General features: G+C 44.4%; 1 protein-coding gene across 9 annotated transcripts in view; it reads left to right on the top strand.

The window, feature by feature from the left end:
• The first annotated feature begins 228 nt into the window (after positions 1 to 228).
• Positions 229 to 22,722, top strand: part of ANKRD44 (ankyrin repeat domain 44) — a 288,800-nt gene continuing 266,306 nt past the window's right edge. For 4 of the 9 annotated variants that reach the window (XM_045198483.3, XM_045198484.3, XM_045198485.3 and 1 more), the window contains exon 1: positions 9,129 to 9,705. In XM_045198483.3, the coding sequence (XP_045054418.2) occupies positions 9,622 to 9,705 (84 nt within the window). In that variant the 5' untranslated portion in view covers positions 9,129 to 9,621. Of the gene's footprint in view, positions 591 to 9,128; positions 9,706 to 22,722 lie in introns of those variants that run through there. The other 5 variants (XM_024563686.4, XM_045198481.3, XM_045198482.3 and 2 more) reach the window with 2 other exon arrangements.

The raw sequence follows: 22,722 nt of genomic DNA, 5'->3' as shown, positions 1-22,722 counted from the left end.
GTGGCTGCGTGTGTGTGTGAGACGCGGCTAGGCAGGATCACAGTCAGCCCCGGAGGGCGCCTCTAACCGGGCATCCTCTAGGGCCAGAGGGTAGCGGGGCAGCCCTGGGGCCCGGGTCCCTCTTGCTGGGGCGCAGTGAGCAGGTGCGAAAAGCCGGCGGCAGCCTGGCCCCACCGCGGAGCGCAGGGTGCGCGTGCGGGAGCGGGCGCGGGCGGGCGCCGGGCCCGGGGGCTGCGAGGCGCGGCCGCGGGCGGCAGGCGGCAGCGTCGGCCCGGGCGGCGCGGCGGCGAGCGAGCTGCGCGCGGTGATGTCAGTGGCGGCCCGGCTGGCAGCAGCCGGTACTTCCTGTATAAGGGCGGGCGGGCTCGACTGCAAGCCCCACTAGCCAGTGTCAGCCTCTCGGCGGCGGGAGGCGGCGGCGGAGGAGGAGCAGGGGGAGGGCTGTCAAATTCGGGAGCCAGATTTTTTCCCCTTCCCCTGGCAATCCCTTCCGCTTCCCCGGCTCCTGGCGTGGCATCTGCGGACCAGGGACCTGCATGTGTGTGAGCGCGAAGGAGCGAAGAATGGCAGTGCTCAAACTCACCGACCAGGTAGGGGGCGGCGGCGCCGGCGGGCGGGACGCGCGGGCGCGGGGCGGCGCGGAGCCCCGGCGGGGGGATGGGGGCGCATCTCGGAGCGCGCCCGCGAGCTGTTTACTCGCGGCGAAGGGGAGGAGTGTGTGCGGCTACCCGCCGCTCCGAGAGCCGGCGGCTTCGGCTCTCTTCCCGTGTGCAGTCCACGCCCTGGGCCGTCGGAACTGCGCGCTCGGGGTGGGGAAGGGGCTGCGGGCGTCAGGCGCAGCCAGGGAGCCGGAGTGTGGATGTGTGCGGGTGCGTGTTGTCCCCCGGCCCGGGCCGGGCAGGGGGATGGGAGGCTCGAGGTGCTCCTCTGGCTCCTAGCTAGCTGCGCAGCGTGGGCTCGGCCAAACCGTGCCGGCCGAGGGGAGGCTGGTCTGCGCCGGGAAGAGGAGGACGTTGGATGGGAAGGGAGAAAGGATCCTGGGACCCTTCCCCAAGCCCAGCCGGAGACCGGCCCAGACCGCAGCTCTTGTGTGGTCGCCTGTCTATCCGTTTGACATGACATTCTGACTTCCTCTTTAGTAGCCCGGAGGCTGTGTATGCGTGGTGCGCGCTGGGGACCCTTGGAGACCGTGCTGCGAGCTCTGGCCGACCTCTCCGAGAGGGGAGGTGAAGTCCAGCCAGGGGCTCCACTCATAGGAGATGGGCTACCTACCCTCTGCCTGTGTGCACCAGCGGTGTCGCTTTCCTTTCTGAGACCACACCGGGCAGCTCCAGAGAGCCGGTTCGGAGAGGTGGGGCTATTTGCTGGATGGGTTGACAGTGTAGGACTGTGGAATGGAAACACCTCACCTTTGCGGACTCTGCTGCTATTAGGACATTGACACTCACAGTCACCCAACCAAAGTGGCATGACAAAATGACAAAACTCTTTGCAGCTCCGTTTACGAAAAAAAGAAATAGCTTGCTTCCCCCCCCTTCCTGTTTATTACGGAGAGTGTAACGAACATTGTTTTGGGGGCCTGGTAGTACCAGAGGCAGTCTTGACTTTGACACATGTGGTCAACATGCCCGTCCTTGGTTTTAAACATTTCATACTTCTTGAGTGGGTTGCATCCCATGCCTCGCTGTCCCCAGTTAGTATCCAGCCAGTCCATCCTGCGACTTAAACGCAATCTAAAAGCCTTTTAGAGTCCAAGCTTTGGTTTGCTTTCCCTAAGTCTTTACAGCTCCCCCCCCCCCCCCCCCCGCCCCAGGGAAGGGACCACTGAATTAAAATTCATGTTATCGTTAAATTTAGCAGGAGGAGCAGCTGGTAATTGTGATGAATCTACTTGTTCCCGTTGGCTCCAGAGCATTTAAAAGTGTTTGTAAGTTGATATTAGGATTCCCCCCACCTTTGGGTCACATACTTGGACAACTGTTAGACATTTGCTTGTTTTAAATCTTCCAGTTTTAGTCTGACTTGGTCTTGTCATCTAAGCCAGGGCATGTTACTTACTGAACTTTTCCTTTATTCCTGAATCTTCAAAGTACAAAAAATACTTCTTATAGGTATTATTAGTTCACACAAGAGAATTTTGCGTAGGGTTTTAGAGTTGTGAGGGACCCTAAAGACCATCTTAGCCCACATCCTTCATTTTTTAAGCGAAGAAACTGAGATCTAGAGAAGTGAAGCATGTCCTCCTCTAGGACCGCAGCGATTGGCCTGCTGGGCAGAGATTAGCTGCTGTCTCCTGCCCTCGTGGCTTTCTGTGCTTTCTGCTCTGTCTTGTCCTTGGATGTGCTGAGTTACAAGAAGGCACCCTCTTCTAAATCAGTATCAACACTAGTGGAAAGTATACTACTTGGTCTTACAAGGAAAGAAAGTTATTTATTCTTCAGGACTTATCACAGGAGGACTTTCAAGGACGCGTCTCTTTTCAAATGTTTCTGCACACATACCACCCTTCCCCCAACAAAGTAGTACTACCACGGAGAGAAAGAGTTGTATGACTTCAGTTCGGTTCCGTTGCCTGATGCAGAAAAGGAATTGGAGTCGTACAACTCAAGAGCACCTATAACTTGCCGGCCTATTTTGGGGCAAAGCCAGAGGAAGGCTGGCTGGGGAGGTGTTCTGGGGGTGAGGGGTGGAGTGGTGGGCAGCCTTGGTTTCTGTGTAGCTTAAGGTCCAGGAAGTATATGGTCTTTCTTGCCTTATATAGTCTTACCTTTCAGTTTGAAACTCTAAATTCTTAGAAGCGGGTTCTTAACCTCGCCAGAGGCTTAAAAACCCTTTGCTTAAACCCCCCCTACATGAATTTTGCTCCATCATTGTGGGTAGGCAGCTAGCTGCTTGGAATCTCTGCCTTACAGTTTCTAGCTCTCCATTCAGCTATTTGTAAAATGATTATTTGTTAACTCCTCCTTCACTTGTTAAATGCCCTATTTGTGTGGGGAATCTTGAGTTTTGCCAAGGCTCTTGGATTTTCAGCTTGAGGACACATTCTTGCTCTTGATAATCACAAGTCACCTGGGTTTGTTTGTAACCTGTTCCTGAAGTGGGAGCGAAGGCAGATGACATATCTTGCCGGGCTGGCGCCGGGTGCAGAAGCTGCTGTGGGCTCAGGCAGTGCCCCCTTCAACAGTCAGTCCCGCACCCCATCCCAATCACACAGGGGGAGGAAAACTTCTTTCCTAACTCTGTTTGCGAATTTTGAAAGAGTAAAGAGAAAGGGGGAAGGGAGAGGCAAGTGCGGTTTTCAGCCTTTTTTTTTTTTTTTTTTTTGTACTATGAGAAGGAACTGGAAGCTATTGCTATAAACAAACAAACTTGGCATTTAGCACTTCTGCATTTGTAACTGTGTCTCTTCTGTTTTCCTCTTCACGCAACATACATAATTTTTCCTGCAGCGATAGGGGGACCAACCATTCTGGGTTGCCAAGGCCTGAGGGTTTTCCCGGGATATGGGACTTTTGGTGCTAAAGTAAACTAGGGCGAGTTGATCACCTTCTATAGCATAGAACATACTCACCAACGTTATTAATATAGTCATGCAATTATTTTCTCCAGATGGACGTTAGGAGGTTTATTTATATCTTTGATTTAAAGTGAGGTAATTTTAAGTTTGGGAAAGAAAAGTCTGTTACTACAAATGTGAATGCATTTTGGCTCAAGATAGCCATAGAACTCTAGAGTTTGATTTGCTGTTGAACTTTTGGGGGCTGCTTTTTATGTCACATAGTTAAGACACCGTAGTGATTTTAAGTGTGACGTCATATCTTTGGCTTGGACCCCCTAAAACTGATTCAAAGTTTTGAAGCCAGAATGGTAAGTGCTGTTGGACCTTCGAAGTGTTCACTACGTATTCTTATCTGAATTTGCTAGTGACAGCAGAATGCCACCTCCGTCCTGAAGGCTGCCTGTAGACAAACTGTTTCAGCAGGTGGCCCTTTTTGGAGCTTCCTGCCTGGAGGCCTTCTGGTTTGGTGTCCCCTTGCCAAGTCCTAGCTCACACTTGAGTCACTCATCTCCTTGCCAAAGGCAATGGCTGGCAGCTGTGGCAGTCGCAAGAAACTAGAAATCCTCTGACTTTGAAAGCAGGATTTCTAGCCCATAGCGCGAGTCCTTGGGACCTGTTGGTATGTTTTACTGGGCTGCCCTCATCCTCCATCACTCCCTAGAGCACTGGGCTTACAGCAAACACTATGCTCCAGCCCTGCCTCCAGCAGAGAAGAAGGGGAAAGAAAGGCGCTATTCTTTGGACCATTCATTCTCTAGTCGTTTTGGGATCTGGTCACATGGTTTGGGGAGTGCACTTGAGGACTGGCATTTCGTGGCAGAGACCTAATAATGGCTTACCTTTATTTTGATCTACTGTGTGCTGGGCCCTTGCTATGAATCATCTCTCTTAATCCTCACAGCCACTGTAGTGTGATTCCTATTTTATAGACGAGAAAACAGGAATAGAGAGGCTAATTGACTTGTTCAGGGTCACACCCCCAGTAAGTGATGAGCAAGGTGTCCACCTACCCTGGCAGGTGGCATAGGTGGGGCTCTAACCACAAGGCTATACTTTTAATATTTGAAAGGGTGCAGCCATAGGACTCATGGGTGCCTGCTCTTGCTTCCGGAAGCCAGTGGGTGAGCTGCACCCTGCACTCCTCCGAGCTCTTGGGTCAGCCCCCGTTGGGTGAGAGTCCAGAGCTGCTGTGAGGCCTCTTCTCCTACCAGACAGTCCTGGGCTTAGTCTGTCAGCTCCCCCACCTCCCCACCCTGCTGGGTGATGTGTCAGTTGGTAACTTGGTGGTTCTTTTCTCGATTTTGTTAACATATAAACTAGGACCATTATAGAACTATCAGAAGGCAAGATAAACAACAACAAAAGCAGTTCAAACATCTGAAGTCTCTGTACTCAGAGAGGACTAACCTTGCTTAACATCTTCCCGTATTTCCTTCTCGCCTTCGTTCGAGGTGGTCAGGTACAAGTTTTAAACCTTCTGCAGGATGATATCAGCATCTTTCAAGCACAGAGCTGGTATCTGTGCTGTCTAGACCAATGAGTTTTCAAAATAAAGTGGATTTATGCTTCTCTGAGATAAACAGCTGGCGGCCCCAGTGTAAGCGCAGCAGCAGCACACAAGGGCTAGCCCTGGATTGACGGAAACTTTTCAAAAAAGTTTCAATTTTAACTTCCTCTTTTCCTCTAAACAGAAAGTAAATGTAAACTCCAAAAGGCACAGTTGTTTGTGCCAGAAATGGGACTGAAACATGCCTTACAAAGATTTCACTTTCAACAATATAATGTGAATTTTATTGGGTGGAAGTACAACATGAAAGAATTTAAATACTGTAGGCAGGAACTACAGAGATGCGATAATCCTGTGGTTTCAAACTTGTGTAAGCTGTGGCTCTCCCTTTTTTCCATCTTCCCCAAAGAAAATCCCATATCGAAGCTCAGTATGTAAAAGAGCTTGGCAGGGGTCCCTGAGGGCCTTTCAAAGGTCATCTGGTGTTAGTGTTATTTGGAAGTCCCTTTGTATGAGAAAACTACTGGTGATTCATTCAGTGGGTTTGTTTTTTCTTTTCCTGACACATCAGGTACTCAACAAACAAACATTATAAATGTTTGTAGGTGATTAGGAGTGACCTAGAATTTGGATGACCATATCATTTTATCCAAACTGGGACAACTTTCGAGAATGATGGCATAGCAGGGGGTGCTATTAAGCTGGGGGTACAGGTGTGAACTTGGACTGTCCCAGGTAAACCTGGGCACATGGTCACACTACCTAGGCTTTATGTTTGCTCACCTCAGGCTTGACAGTAGCAGTGAACTCGTTTGACTGGTAGACTCGTCACTCTGTTTTGAGTCATGTTTCCACTGGAACAGGTATTGCAGAGATTGTTTTATGGCCATGGGCAAGTCCAGAGTTGGAAAATGCCTTCCATCTCACACGTCAGTTCTGACCAGTCGGCGGAGGGGTTGCAGGAACATTGTGTTAGAAGCATTTTGGCTCTTGCAACTGAGGATGGGGGAAAAGCAATGATTGGTTATCAGTGTTTGCTGTGGGTATAAGATAAGGCACAGGTAGCATATGTCGTGCATCAGCCAACCCTTCACTAGTCAGATTAACCTCTGTGGGTCTCAGGTTCCTCTTTGCAGAATGAAGAGGTTGGGCTGGGTGTCTTGGGTGCTTTGGCTCCACCCTCTTTCTCCACAACGCAGCCTCTGTTGGAGGGGCCTGCTCTTCATGTGGTCTGTGCCGCAGTCCTCAGCACAAATGTGGCCTGGAGATGAGCTCCAATATTAGGCTCCAGGTGACAAGTCAGTCAGTTAACTTCAGGTTTCAGAACAGGGTTTGAACCATTCCTGCCCTGAATGATAATATCCCTTTATTTTATAGAGAATCCAAGATTTTTTATTTTATTGATTAGTTTTATATAACAAAATTTATATGACATTATTATTAAAATAATATATAACATTAATAATACACAATAATCTAATATTTTAATTTTATGTTTGTTTAAAAGTTAAATTTAGTAGGGTGACATTGGTTAATGAGATTATGTAGCTTTCAAGTGGCCTTTTCTATGATACATGATCTGTATATTGCATTGTGTGCCCACAACCCAAGGTCAAGTTTTGTTGATTACTTCCTTACTACATTCTAACCAACATCATATTTGCCTTCTGCCTGTCATCAGAGGTTGGGAGAGTAGTTATGTTTTCTTATCAATGTTCTTGCTTGTAAAAAAGTTGGCACCCCAAGAAGTTGAAATTAGTTTTTTAAATTATGATATTCCTAATTTTTAAGGATTCCTTTACTTGTCTCCCCTTTTGAAAACTGAAAATTTGTCTAGTAGTCTATTAATGAGACCAACCTAATAAGTATGTAGCCCACCTCTGGGCTATTTCAGGCTTTAGTAAGCCAATGCTTGCTTGAATCTCTTGGTTTCCATGGGTTCTGGTTTTCATAATTTCCTCTCTTTTACCCTCGTGAGCCATAAGAATCCCAGTGTAACTTTCTAAGGTATCTTTAATACCAGGAAACCAGTTGGCCCCAAGGGAACCTCCAGAGCTGCTAGTAAATTAGAAAGATTGGAAGGAACACCTGAGACCTAGACACTCAAAATTTAATTACACTTCCAACCTGTACCTGAAAGTTTCAGTGTTAAATTGCTTTTGTTTATTTTAAAGGAGCACTAAATTGGGACTCAGAAGACCTGGATTTTACTCGTGGTTCTTTTTCTAATAGTCATTTTTATGGCTTGGGCAAGTCATGGCCTTAGTTTCTTTGTCTGTAGAATGGGAGTGGGTAGGTGGAGAATCCTCTAAATTCTTTCAAGCTCTAACATTCTAAGAGAGCGCCCCAAATATCTCAGTGTCAAACTCTTTTAAACCCATGAAATCTAGTTTCAATAAGTACCTGCCTTCCATGAACTTCTGACTTCCTGCCCAGGGTGGTGATGGTAGCTTTCAAGTTGACCAGGTCTGAGAAACGCATCTTGAGTTCTGCTTAAGGGTCAAGGGTACTTTCCCCGAGGGTGCCATGTGCTAGAATCTCCAGGAACTCCTCTGGCTTTTCCCAGTGTAGCCCTTTTAGAATCCTGTGAGCCTCTTTTAGAGCAAGGGGAGCAAACCTTGCAGCCTCATGTTGGTCTCTTCTGATACGTGGTGAGCTGGAGCCCAACTTAGCCTTCCTCAGAGGTGCTGCTTGAGCACATGGCTGGGGTGCTCCCCATACTCCTGTGTTATTGGACCTCTTGTAACATCTGGGTCTCACAAGCCTGTTTCCCAGCTGTTGGCCCTAGAGGTTGGATGTAGTTCATACAGTGGCCACAAATTTTCTCAAGGAGGGAATTCCTTCAAGCGATCACCAGCCTCTGTATGGGTAGGTATGCACGGTCTGTGGAGGAAACTTGTTTTGGTATCTCAGACTGGCAAGACGAAGAGAAAAAGGAAGTGAGCACAGAAGTGACAAGACAAAAAGCCCAGGCAGAAAGTCAAGTCAGCTGGGACAAACTAGCCAACTAATTATTGCTCAACAGTGGTCTCCAAAAGAAGGGGTTGCCTCTATCCCAGGGGTGAGCAAGATGGCTTATTGAGTTTGGGAAAGAAAATGTAGGATTCATATTTCTTTTAAAAATCTCTTTACATTTTTTATATTTTAAATATATATTGTATACCAGCATTATAAAATTCTCGCAGCTCTACTTCCCATTTTTTACTACCTGGCCAGACCACTACCGGATCTTTGCAGTGTCCTTCTGCCTCCAACATTGGCCCCTCCACTCTACTCAGAGTGATGGGTCTCAGATCGGGTCGCTTCTTGGTTCAGAACCCTCCAGTCTCACACAGAGTGAAAGCCAAAACCATGGAGTGGCCCACCAGGCTCCCTCCACTCAGCCCCCCCACTCGTCTGTCCAGCTGTGTCTCCTCCTGCTTCTGCCTGACTCCTTGACTTCAGCACATGGGTCTCCTCACTATTCAGTGAACATACTCCCACCTCTGGCCCCTTGCTGATCCTGCCACCTGCGGAGCTCTTCCCCAGATATCCACATGGTCCACTGTCACCTCTTAACTCGAATGTTACCTTCTAATTGAATGCTTTTCTGGCCACTCCATTTAAAAGGCCACTCATTTTTTTTTCATAGTACATATCCCTTACACCACGTATTTTTTTTAAACAAAAATTTATGTGTAGGAGAGATACATATAACAGGGGAAGAGGATCTTTGTTATTATTGCTAGTAGTTTGGTTCAATCAGTGCTGCATCTTTAGCACTTAGAACAGTGGAAGGCGCGTAGTAAATGCTCAATAAATATGTAAGTGACTTCAATAAATATGTATGTATGTGTGTATGTGTACATGTACATGTTCAAATGTTTTTACTCATGAGATACTCAGAGAACAATATTTGGAAACACTTCTGTAAACAGAGTTTTCATCTGTACGCCGGGGTACTGGGTTTCCATTCAAGCACAATTCACAGAAAATTATCTGCCCCACTAAAAGATCACGTATTGCCTTCTTCTCTGGGTATATCTCCCCACTTTTTAAATTGAGCTTTTGATGGTGGGAATGGGTTAGCACTGTAGTTAGTCCTGAGCAAGTTCCATTTCTTCCCGGGGGAAGGAGAACTGGGGCCACACGAGGGAAAAGGAGATGTTAATCCTGAATGTTACGGGAAGGGACCCCCACACCCTTGGCAAGGTGGGAGTCCTCTGCTCCCCCTCTTTCCGCAAAGGATAAGAACAGGTAAGAACTGGTACAATAAAACAGAAACTAGACAGAGATTTGGGAATGAGGAGACAAGACAGTACTCACCCTTGATGTGATTTAATCTTAACAATATCTCTGTGAGAGAGTGGCTGTTATTCCACTTAGAGGAAAATGAGAATTGAGAGTAAGTAATCTATTCAGGGCCACGTGTCTCTGGGATTCCCCTCTGGGCAAGTTCGACTCCACGGCGCACGTTGTCGGCTGTTGTGCCCTGGCTGCTGACACTGGCTCCTGGGATACTGGTGTAGTATCCCAGGAGCCCCTTTTCCTCATGGAGCTTATGGCCTAGTCGGCGATGAGATTGAATGCCCTTTGCATGGAAGGCCCTCATCAAGTCTTTATGGAATTCGTGTGGCATATGAAACAGCTCTCAAACCAGGTACGGTGCAGGTTTAGATGACATTTTGGGGAAGTGAATAGAGACTATGGGAGTCCAGAGAAGGGCTTCAGGGAGCTGGAGGGAGTCCAGCTGATCCTTGAGGAAGGGAATGACTTAGGCGGCAGCAGGTGGGGGTGGAAGGCATCCCAGCCGAGAGATGTGCCATGTACCTGTCAGGTCACCTGAGGACTGTGATTTTACTGAAGCATATGGTTCGTGTTAGGAGGCAGAAAAGGAAAGGAAAGAAATATCCAACAAATATTCAACATGTGAACTTGGTAGGTGAGGCGTTTGTATATTAACAAATCTTGCTCACTTCAGTTCTGCCGCTGCGTGCTACATGGCCTCTCCTGGAGAGGGAACTTAATGAGTTTGTGTCTGGACAAAACTCATTGTTTCCATTTGCTGCATAGGCATGGTCTTTCAAAAATTAATTTGTACCCTACCTTGTTCCAAAAAAGCACTGAAGCATAAAGTAGGGTATGACCTATGGGTGTTTTTGTCTCCGTGATGCCCCCCATTCGAGGAGAGCGGTGCACTCGTTACTTGTCATGGCAACATTTTGCAGACAGACTTGCAGCCTGGAGTAGCACAGACTCCACCGAGAGGGGCCCGGCGCTCTTCATGGTGCGGGGCGTGGACGGAACAGTGTGGTAGGTCTGGAGACGGCCTATTTTTAACCTGATACGTTTTTCAAATAAAAATATTATTTTAAAAAAATCCACACTGTGGGGAATCTACTCAAAAAATCCCATTTCTTTAAAAAGTCAATTAGAAGAAAAAAAAAAGGTGGAGGTGAAATACATAGATTAAATGACTAGACACATATAAACTAATCTCAGCGAGTAGATTTGGATTCTGACTCAGACAAACACAGTTCTATGAGACATTTGGAGAAATTTGAACATGGACTGGATGTTTGATAAAAACAGTGTAGTGTTTGTGTTTTAAATGAGTTCTTATCTTACAAAGAAAAAAACCAAACCCAAACAAAACCTTAGCGTTTGCCCAGGGCACCTAATTATTTTAGTGACTCACTCTTTTTTGGAAGCTATTTCTCTTTTTCTTTACTTCCTGCTCTCTTGGTGGCCCTTCAAATGCTCCACTTTCTTGATAGAATATCTTCCGTAGAGTTGTTAGAATCCTTTGGTCTGAAAAGCACGCAAGTCTGCTAGTTTCGTTGCCTAAAGAATATGTTTCTGAGTTAGTTGTGAGGTTCACCCATCTGTTGATTTAGGTTAAGTGGCTGCCATAACTCAAGTCAGATATTTGAGCACCTGCCTGAAAATTGCATCTTGTATGCTGTCAGAAAACCTAGACTTGGCTGCCCTCGTAATCAATTTCATTGTAAGGTATTTCCAGGAGAATGTATAAATTAGAGTCGCCAAAAATCACTTTGATACACTAACTTTTTAACCACGTTTCTACTGAAACTGGGTCGTTTTTAAAGACAGCAAGCGGTTGTAAGGTCTCAGTTGTAATGGCCCCTGGTGCCCTGCCTCTCTTCCAACTGGGCAGGAAGTGGGTGCGGCTGCTGCGCTCACAGGTTTCAGAGTTGTGTTAGGCGTGCTGCAATGCCTTCGTGTCCTCCTACAAGTGTGAAATCCCTTCCATACCCTCTTTAGTGGAGTCCAGATTTAAGCGTAGACTGTAAGCTTGAGAAATGGCCAGTTGCAGCCTGAGTAAATGATACTGTTGCGAGTGATGTAGAAGCCAAGCGACTAGGATTTTTGGTGCTTTGGAGACCCAGTATAAATATTTCTCGGGGTCCTCGAGGTGAGTGTGGCATTTGGTTGCTACTGTTCCTTTCCTTAGCAGCCAAGAAGAAACACTCTTTTGAGGAGCTCTGCTTTCTAGCAAGGGCTCTTATATCAAGGTTGCAAGCTACTGTATATACAATATTTTGAAATACTGTGGCATCTGACTGAACAACTTCCCAAAATACTGCATGGGAGTGGCATCGTGACCAGAATACTGCGGGTGATGTTCAGAGAGCTGGGCTATAGTCACATCTCTGCTCTCACTAGCTGTGTCCGTCCTCCTGTGACACAGGTGTCCTCGACTGTACAATGGATATAATAATAATTGTTTTATGAGAAGTTGTGACTATTGGAGGGGGGGAAAAAGAAAAGTGTTTGCACAGCAAGTGGCCCATGGTTAGGCACTCAGTGAATAGTCCTCGAATCTCTGGTTGGTTCCTCAGTGATCAGATGAAAGAGACCGGTTCTCTAGGGTCAGTTTCAGCTCTGTGAGGATATGACTTTTTCCCCCAGGATGTGAGTTTAATTATATTTTGGTTTTAAATTTATGCCCATTTATCCGGCCCTCTTCCTCTCTAACTTAGACAGCCGGGGTAGCAGGTGATCCTGTTTCTTTTATTTTTGTGTGCAGTCTTCGTACCCTGGTTTGAACCGTAGCATTTGATTCCTACAACGTGAGGAGGTGTGTTTCTCTTTTGTCTGAGTTTTAACAAGTCAGTCAACTTAGTTTATTTGTGTGTTGAAGAAATTCTGAGGAGTTTGGGTCATCCTTGATTTACGTTGTCAGAAACAACGGAAAATTAGCTATAAGATGCCACTTCCTCCCCACAGAAGTATAAAACCGTGTCTTCTTGAGGAAGTGGATGGGGACAAAATAGTTGATAGCGCGATCTTTACAAAAAGTCATACGGCAGAATTTCTGAAAACCATTGATATGAAATTTCAAGCCTTGAGTGACTATATAAATGAATATAGAAAATAATAAAGTTTTCTGAAAAAAGATTAAAAAGTCAGATGAAGGATCATTTGTAAAAAGTCTGTTTAATTTGGAGGTTTTTTTCTCTCTTAAAACTATAGAATGCCATTGAAGAGGAGGTGAGTCAAACATCACTGGATTATGTGTGTGTATTTTAATTCTAAAATGTATTCGGTTTGAGGTTATGTAAGGCTACATGGCCTGCAAAGCTGAAACTATTTACTCCCTGGCCCTTTCCAGAAACAAACGTTTGCCAACTCCTGCTCTAACCCCAGCTCAGACTGGGGACCCTACGCCTCAGAAACTGAGTCACGCTCTTATCGCCTTAACGTTGCCCAAGCTGCACTTTGACCTAGATTTAATTAGATTAAGGTGGGAATTCTTGCTTCTATAATTTTCTCCAGGAGAAAGTAGAAACTTAGTTAGCTTTCATGGTATGCTTTTAATTTTTTTTAAAATCCTCTTTAAAACAATAGTTTGTTTGTATTCAGATTTTTTCTACCTCTAGGAATCACTGTAGAGAAGGAAGCCATATGTTTACATTTTAAATAATTTGCCTTTAAAACTGGATTTTTAACCTCCAGATGTGGACTCAGAAACAAATAAAATGTACTTTTGATGCTCTCAACGAGCCAAGATGGGCAGGGGGCGGGGGATCTTCACCTCTTATATTTGAGTGTGAAGCAGAAGTCTAAATATTTCCCATTTCCCATTGTGTGCTAAAAAATATTACTTTTAGTTTTTTTGAGTAGAGACTCTAGATTGATATGGAGATGAAATGACTTTAATATTATGGCAAGCCAATTTAAACAAATGCATTTTAAAGATATGCTTAATTATTACAAATGGCAGTTAAAATGTTAAAAAGTAAATATCAATAGTATCTGTTTATTTAATGTTTCTCATTACTCTAGAAAATTCTCTCTGAAGCTAAGTCTAGTCATTTCTGTGTGAGTTATACATTTGGAGGGAGACAGAGAGAGAGAGAGAGAGAGAGAGTTAGTTTGTGTTTGTGTATGTGGTTTCCAGTATTCACATCCTTGTAATTATAAAGAGAATCAGCCTCCTACTCTTGCTCTTCCAGACTCATCTGAGTTATTCTCAAACTCCTTCTAGACCTGGAATTCCTTTTGATCTTGGAAGAAGAGGGGCATCTTGAACTGGTTAGTGAGGGGCAGAAGGGAGGTCAATCAACACATGTCATCTTTCATCTAAAAGTTAGCTTCATTTTTCTCTTCTGATATTCCAGAGAGAAAGAATTGAGACTGAAGGTACTCGTTGATAAAGAAGATTTATAAAGAAATTCATGTGGCGTATAACTTTAGAAAGCACTGACAGTAATGCAATACCTAAGCTCTCTGAAACCCTTCAACATTTACTAAACAATATCATGAATTATCTGGGGGAGACGGGAGGCGAACACGGGAATCCCCATTTCTCAGAGGTGAAAACTGAGGCCAGTGGTTACGTGGCTTGTTGACTCTTAGTGGGTGCAGAGCTGTTGTTTTTCCTGGCTCAGTCTAAGGTGCATTTCATTTGCTTGTCCTGTTCTTAACAGCGCTTGTAAAATCACATGTCATTTCCACTGTTATATTTAGGATACAGGTTGAAACACTTTAGAAACGCCCTGTGGTGGAATAGTGGTCTGCCACCTGGGTAATTATTATGTGGCTCTAGTATCATGTCATCAGCATTATCCAGATTAGAATGTATCACCCACTTCTAAGTTGTTCTGGAGGAGGGAGCCCGTTGGTAAAGGGCCAAAAGACATTGCCTCATGGTTCCCCTTTGGGTGAAGAACTTTGTGATACGGGTACAGAAAGCTGAGGAACTTAACTGTTGTCTGAAAGCACTTGTAACAGGTAATAGTGCCAAAATACTAAGGCTTCCCATGCCCTCACCTCCAAAACGCCGTCACAATGTGCTTTGGGTTTTGGGTTTTTTTTTTAGAATTTCATGAGAAGGATATGGAATTACCATCTGAAGGGGAGGTCTGTGACAGACTGCCTCATCATTAGACGTGTCTAAATGTAGACATATTTAATGAGCACTTGCATTTTTCTTCTTGCAGAGAAGGGGGCGAGCTTCTTCGTTCAGCCTCTCACTTCTGGTTTCAATCAATTTTTAGCCCCTTGATTAGTGTGCGACTTGAGAAGGTTGGAGCTAAGCCATTTACTTGTTCTTCGCTTCAAGGGGAAAATGTCTGCACCCCCACTTTTTAGTATGCAGGGCTCTGGTTAACCTGTTGGTAGGTTAGTAGTAGCTGTTGAGTGAATGAGTGATCTACTGCTAGTTTCTCCTGTCTCACCATCCTTCCTAGCTTCTTACTATTTACTGTCTTTCTTCCTCCTGGAATCTTTCAAGACAAGAAGGACCAGACATGATTATTTTTTTGTTACCTAAATAGCCCTAGTTTAAAGGATTGGTGGTGGAAAATATTGCCAGGTTTTTTTGGTGGGTTTTTTCCCTTGTACCTTGTTAAATATGTATAATCAAGAATTTGTGGCTGATAGCTCAGTGTGTCATAACATGCAGAGATCTGAAGCAGCCCTACCACAAGAGAATCAAGAAAATAGTACCGAAGGAAATGGTTAGTTATCTTCGCTGTCTCCCTCCGCCCTGCTCGGGTATTTGCAGGATTTTAGACAGGCTTTAACTTGGACAGATCTTTAAAGACTTGCACAGGAAATCACTGTTAATGTGGGTTCTTGGTTAAAGGTACCTAGCTTAGTCCCAAAGGGCTCAAACGATGGAGAAAATGACTCTACCACTGATTCTGGGGACTGAAGGGAGGGGGTCTCATGGTGCTCACCAGCAGTTTTGCAACATTCTTACCCCAGCTTCCACATGCAGAGGATTTTTACAATTATGTATCTCCTTGAACGTTTTTTGTAGGTTGACATCTGAAGTTTTTTATCATAAAGTTAGAAAGATACAAAGGATATATAATTCCTGGCATAATGTAAATATTGACTTTTACAATAAAAAAAGTCCATTGCTATTTAAAGTGCATTGAATGGAATTCATACACTATTGTGACTTGATGCACCACACCGTCACTTAACAAATACAGGAACAAGGACTTCTTTAATAGTCTGAGATTTTACATTGTCTCTTTTTCTTCTTGAACTCATATGTTCATTCAACTTCCTCATGCAAAATTTTATCCAAATGTAATTCATTAAAAAAACCCAACCCTGATTGTCCTATGACACTTGGCAATAAGTGTGTGATCCTAACCCTAACCCTAAGGTGCTAAGAGTTAAATAAATTTCTGAATTGAGTTTACCTTTATAATAATTATTAATAATTTATCAAAACATAAATAATACAAAGTCCAATAAACTAACACTTTATCAAAAGAAATATTATAAAGCTTGATAAATTATAATATAAAATATGTAAAGTGAAACATTCTGATTTTAAATGTGTTTCGTGATCTCGTGATGAGGCTTCCTTTCCTGTTCCACATTAGTTCCTGTCCTCATGGGGGAAATAGCTTGCTGGGAGGACGCAGGGTGTTAATTAAGGGAAGTTCTCCTGCCCTCAGGATTTTGAACCTGTCCTTCCTTTGGCATCAGGACATTTTCACACCTTATGGGCAATTCCCTGGCTTCAAAATCAGAATGGGTGAGAGGTCAGTTTACCTTTCGCCAGGTGAGAGAAGGAAGATAGCAAGAGGGAAGTGTGAAAAAGCAGCTGTGTGACTCCTCCCTCCACCACAGGCAGGGGCCTTTGAGGGATGGATACGTGTGGAAGCTGAGGGTCTGGAACAGGATCCCAGAAAACAGTCTGTGTCTGCAGACCTCTGTGAAGTCTTCGTGTGCTTCAGGGGTACGAGGCCCCCAGCATGAAGCCTACCACCCTAGGGAGGCAACCCTGGAAGAGCTGATGTCGTCATGGGGCCAGCCTGCATTCCTGTGCCCCTTGGAGTCCCATCATTTGGCCAAGTATGGGTCACCGGGCCCCCCCCAGTGTGGGTGCAGACTCGTTAGCCAACTCTCATGGGCGGTACAGACGGCCTTTGGAAGCCTGTGCTTTCAGTTTTGAAAAACAAGGCTAATATGTGTTAAAGTTTTACCTTTTTAAAATAGAAATGAAAAAATATTTTAATTGAATTTATTGGGGTGACATTGGTTAATAAAGTTAGATAGGTTTCAAGTGTACAGTTCTATAACACATCATCCGTATATTGTATTGTGTATTCATCAGACAAAGTCAAGTCTCGTTCCATCACCGTTTATCACCCCTTTACCTTCTCCTACCTCCCCACGCCCTTTCCCTCTGGTAACCACCATACTGTTGTCTATGAAGGGTTGTTTTCTCTTTTTGCTTACAACCTTTTTCACCCAGCCCCCTGACCCCCTTCCCTCTGCCAGCTGTCAGTCTGTTCTCTGTATCTCTGTGTCTGTTTCTATTTTGTAAAACTTTAACTTTTGAAGGTAAAGCAAGGGATATGTAATGTCTTTATGTGCATTCTCACTTAAAATATTTTAATTAGTTAACCCAAATAACATTTCTTTCATAGTGTTTGTGTTTCTGTAGGATAATTCTGGTAAGTAGATAATTGATGAAAAAAAAGTGTGTGTGTGTGAGTGTGAGTGTGTGAGTGTGAGTGTGTTTGGACAGCGTATCTCTCCAACATTCGAAACCTTGTTTGGTGCCCAGAAGGCGTCCTCTCGGTTACGTTGGACCCGACTTCCGTGGCCCCTCCTGGCATTCCACTCACTGCACCTGGTTGTGAACAGTAACAGGCTGTGAGTAATGGCGTTTCTCGTATTTTAATTTTTCATTAGAATTCAGTGTATTTGAAAGCTAATTTCTTATATTTAATGACCCAGAGTCCGCTTTTCTATCTGATGCTTGGCAAATCAGTGGCTTGAGGGCGTCCATCTGACTGCTACTTTGGTTTTTGTGTCAATTCCTGAGTTAGTTCACAAGTCCCCCAGTTTCCTAAATTGAAAATAGATATTCTATCTGGACACATTACAAAAAATGAGGTGAGATGTCCAGATATAAAATCCAAAGTGAGGTGCATTTGCATGTGTATGTTGAACGGATCTGTCTGGCTTCTCTCCGTGGTGTTTCGCGTCAACAAGGGCCCTTCAGAGAGAGCGCCGGTGTCTGCCAACACGGGCTGCTGGGTCCTCTCGCTCGGCTCCAGACCAAACGGGAACCCGCGTCCTCTCTGCCAGGGGCCCTGTGATGTCACAAGGCAAGCCCTACAGCATGGCGGCTTTTTCTTACCCTTTTCCTCTTCTGGCTGCAGGAGATTGAACCTCTTCCTCAACTGTTTTATCCATTGTTTTTTCGGTTGGAGGATAGACAGTTTTATATTATTTAGGATATTTAGTACTGTAAATTCTTTTAAAAAATAAATTTCATTTTTTAGAGAAGTTTTAGGTTCACAGCAAAATTGAGCAGAAAGTGAAGAGTTCCTGTATACTTCCCGCCCCCAGCGCAGACTCCCCAACTGGTGACATCTGGAAACTGAGTGGTACATTTGTTATAATCCACGAACCTACTTTGACTCATCATTGCCATTCAAAGTCTGGAGTTTACAATGGAGTTCACTCTTGCGGTTGTGCATTCTGTGGGTTTTGACAAATATCTAATGACATGTATCTACTGCGATAATGTCGAACAGCGTAGCTCCACTGCCTGCAAAATCCTCTGCGGATTCATCCCTTTCTTCCCCCAACCTCTGGCAACCGCTGGTCTTTTTACTGTCTCCATGGTTTTGCCTTTCCCAGAATGTCACATAGTTGGGTAGATTCTTCTTGAAAGGGAGTGTAAGAGGATAAAGGAATTTGGGAACTTTAGGGGATCTTAGAGATTTTTCTGCCTGTGGCCGTGTCAGGCTTAACAAATTTGTTCAGCTTCACAGGAACAGAGCACTTTGCATTGTTTCAAATCAAGTTAAACATTTCTGGGAGCAGTAAAGAGCAATAATTAAAAAATTAAGTTGAAGGAAGTAGAAGGAAATTCTTTTTGTCCTTAGAAATTCCTTAAAGAAATCTTAAGCCAACTTTGGTTGCCATTTTGATAGCATTTAGAGAGATTTTTGGATTAAATAAAAAGAGATTGATTTCAAATTGAGAGAACTAGTATTAAACAGAAATATGCTCAATTTTATTGCAAGGTAGAACTGGAATGTACTGCAGCAAAAGATGTTTGGAAAGGGATACTGTGCGTTACCTGTGTCATGGAGAACTCTGTGGGGCAGCACGTGACTTTGTCAGCTCCCCTGCCGCAGTGGCCAAGTGGGAGTGTTGTCTTCCTGGGTCCAGCTTGCTCCTTTCCTTTCTACCTCGGGGCGGCAGTGCCATCACACCCACCCAGAGTCAGCCCTGAGGCACCGCATTTGTGTGGGAGATGAAACGGCTGAATGCCTTCCACCAGCACTCAGTGAGAAGACCTGCGGCCTCGATTTTGTCCAAGGGCTCCCAGAGGTGGCCACACTGAAATCTCGTCCCCTGCCCCAGAATCTGATAGTAGATCATTTTATCGATTTCTTGCAGCTCTGCATGGGTTTTGTGTCAGCCATCTGTGGGGTTTTGGGTTTCTCTTTTCTGATATCTGCTTAACCAGGGTTTATGGTGCAGGAACTATTGATGGGGACGTGCCTCAGACTGACAAACAGGCCAAGTCTTTAGGGTGTGACAGGAGGCTGTTAATAGCTTAAGCTCTTGGTTGTAGAAGTCAGTCATAAAGCCACAGAAGGATTGAGCCTCTTGAGAAAGTAAAAATCTACTTAGCATGTTTATGAGAAAGGAGTAAGCGTCATTACCCTATCAGAGCCAAGCATTAAAACTCCAGCATTCAACTAGAATATTTCCTACAGCTTGGCAAGTTGCTTTAACCCATGGCGTCCCACACTTTGAACCCATTTCCTTCCACTTGCTCCATCACAGGCATGCTGCTCTGTATGGATCACAGCCCAGAAGAGGAACAGGTAGGAGCTAGATGCCCAGGTAGCATCTTAGGGCAGCATGCAAGCTCTTGTCTGCCATGGTCCCAGCCTCGTTCCTGCACAGGAGGGTTTGCGGAACTCAGTGATAGACATTTTGCAATGTGAGTCCCTAGCGGCCACAGGCCTTCTGTAACGCAAACTCCTTAACTTTTCATCACTTCCTGCAGAGTATGTTGTAGGTGGGCTGAGGGATTCAGCTAGAGACTGGAGGGTGATACTCAGACTTGCTCAGGGGTGCAGCTCTGGGGTGAGCTTCAGGATGCACATTAGCTGGGGTGCCACAAAACTGGGCTATCACTGCTTCTGTCATATGGAAAAGGCCCTGCTGAACTAGCAGAAAATACATTTCTGGTGTAAGGAATGCACATCTGCATGTCTTAAAATTTAACAATTTAAAAGTGTTTTAAGGAATCATCATTCCAGAATTTTGTTTAAACACACACACACGTAGTTTTTGACTACAGGTTGCCTTAGTTTTTTGTTAGATCATGTGGTAGTAGATGCTAAGGTTTTAGAGAAATTAATGGGAAATTTGCAGAAGAGTAAATAGGTATATTTATTTGTTATTATTTTTCCTCCTAAGAATTGGGGAAAGGACTCATCAGTTGTCCTGATTTTCATGAGGAGGTGACTTGCACCTGGTAGTAGAACGGGGGTGTCCCAAGGGACAACAGTTGGAACCCTCTAGACCAAAATGCGGGGAAAACTCAGAGAAATCCCGTCAGCCTGCCAGAGGCCTCAGGGACCCTGTGCATTCTCCAGGTGGAGTCCTTCCATGTTGTTGGCAAATGAATTTCACCGAGGTCCATCTTTTAGTGTCACTTGGTCTTATACCAAATGAACATGTTCCATTCTTGTTCATAGGAAGCCTGATGCTTTATTTTTTCCAGAAAAGAATGTAGATATTTCAATATTGTAAATTCTGTTAAAGCATTTTAGTTTTAGTTTCTCTGTTCCCCTCAACCCAGCAAAGAGATAATGTCATGGACCTCTTTGGGACATAGTTGTCCCACTTCCTATTTATTTTCTTCCTCTTGGTGAAATGGGAGTTACTTTGCTTAATTAAAACTGGAAAAACATCGTCAGCCCTTGTGTAAGGCACCAATGCCTAGGTAAATCACACCAAGTTTCTTTTAGGCTGGTAATTTCCCAAATTAGAAATAGGATGTAAATTACTAACTTTAAAGAATCTAGCAGCAGGTGTGTTTGGAAAATGAGGAAATGATGTTGCTAACTTGCTGTTTTGAGGGATGATGTAACGGGTGTAGTTTACTGGTATTTCTTCTATTAAGGGAATGCAGGCAAGTCTTTGGAATTTAAAATATATGAGGTCTGTCCAGGAAAAGTCCAGCCATTGTTAATATAACGAGAATGGTCTGCACGACATCGATGTAACCTGGCAGCCAAGGAGAGTGGACTGGGATGCGCATGTGTGAACAAAGATGACTTCACTGTACTAGTCAGTGGGGGCAGTAGACATGTTGAGTGAGCACGTGTACTGTGCGGCCGTCACATTCAAAATGACTGAGCAAGTAGAACAAGGATTCTGTATCAAATTTTGCGTTAAGCTTGAACATTCCTCCATAGAAACTATTCGGATGATTCAGAAGGCCACAGCCACGGGCAGCTGGTGATTGGCCTCATGGCAATACGCCCGCCCACTCATGTATCACATCTCGTGCAGAGTTTTTTGGCGAAACATCAAGTCACCCAGGTAACTCAGCCCCCCCTACAGCCCAGACTTGGTGCCCTGTGACTTCTGGCTCTGCCCACAACTAAAATCACCTTTGAAAGGGAAGAGATTTTAGACCATCAATGAGATTCAGGAAAATACAACAGGGCAGCTGATGGTGATTGGGAGAACTGTGTGAGGTCCCAAGGTGCCTACTTTGAAGGGGACTGAGGCATCATTGTCCTATGTACAATGTTTCTGGTGTCTTATATCTTCTTCAAAAGTCTCTATTTTTCATATTCCATGCTGGACACCTTCTGGACAGACCTTATATATATTAGTCTAAAGCTTTCTGGAAATCTGAAACTGCTACTTGCATGGTTATAACTTCACCTAATTTTCTTCCCAGCAGTGGAAGGGAAGTTGAAATCTTGTTTAAATCCACAGTAATCTTTACATGTTATAACACTTTTTGTTATTATAAGTCAGGGTTTTGTTTATAACCATGTAAAATATGTCTGATACAAATATGGGAACTGCAATGTCTACTCTGTTTTCCAATGAAATTTTTTTTATTTGGAGGAATTAAAGAAGAAAAGCAGAGGAGGCTTGGTGAGGGGCGGGTGCTGATGGTGTGTGTCTTAAACGCCCAACTTAGCAGTTCATAGTAATAGGCTGGGATAGGGTGTGCGGCGGCTAAGAGTTTGGGGGCGAGTCTGGCATTAGGATATAGGTGCTTAGTTTAAAGAATTGCAGCGGAAGCTGTCAAAGTAGTTTGATGGGGCACGAAGAGGCCCTGTGGGGGTGTGGCCGAACGAGGGCCACCTGGGTACTAAGAGGTAAAACAGAGAGGAGGTGTGGCATTTTAGAAGGTTGGGAGGAAAGGGATTAAGTCCAGCTTTTTATCTTTGTGACATCTAGGGAGGGGGGAAATGAAGTATTTGAAAGGGAATGAGCAATAATTGATGTAGATGGTGTTAAAGCCGTGGAAACAGGTGCCTTCTTCCAGTGAGAGGAGAAGCCAGATGGATGATGAGTGAAAGGATCACCTACTTTTGTAGGCAGAACACAACGAAGAACTCTGCTTTTATACATTAAAAAGATAGCAGCTTCCAGTTTATTACTTTGCAAGTTAACTAGTGGTGTTTTATACTTGTTTAGAAACTTTTATTTTATAATTCCTTTAGAAGAATCCCCTATAGATGTTTTTAGAGAAGTAAAAAGCATAGGAATACATTTATAGAAGTATATTCTTGTGTAAGTTTCTTTGCTTCACTGAAATTATCCTCTGCCCACGGGGGAGATGAATTTCTCTCGCTGCCCATGGAGCCTGGTGAGAGAAGGCGATGGCCTCCGTCTCGGAACTCGAGTGGCTTTCCCCCGTACAGCCCAAGTGACATCAGACTGTACTAGTTAAATTTTCTTACAGTGAGGCCTATTAAGTTAAAAAAGCTCATTATGATGAATTCCCCTAGGAACAAACAAAGTGGAAGATAATTCATTTTTATAGCAATAAATATCAATTAAGTTGTGTAAAATTTCATGCAGTCTCTGGGCAGAGCCCTTGGAAACGTCTTCCAATACCTAGTCTGTGGAAATGTCATCATTAATCTCCGTGTTTCCTTATAAAGCAATT

The sequence above is a fragment of the Desmodus rotundus genome, chromosome 2 (assembly GCF_022682495.2).
Source record: "Desmodus rotundus isolate HL8 chromosome 2, HLdesRot8A.1, whole genome shotgun sequence".
NCBI classification, from domain to species: Eukaryota; Metazoa; Chordata; class Mammalia; order Chiroptera; family Phyllostomidae; genus Desmodus; species Desmodus rotundus.
Note: the sequence above shows the minus strand (reverse complement) of the source record. Positions and strands in the feature narration are given on the sequence as shown.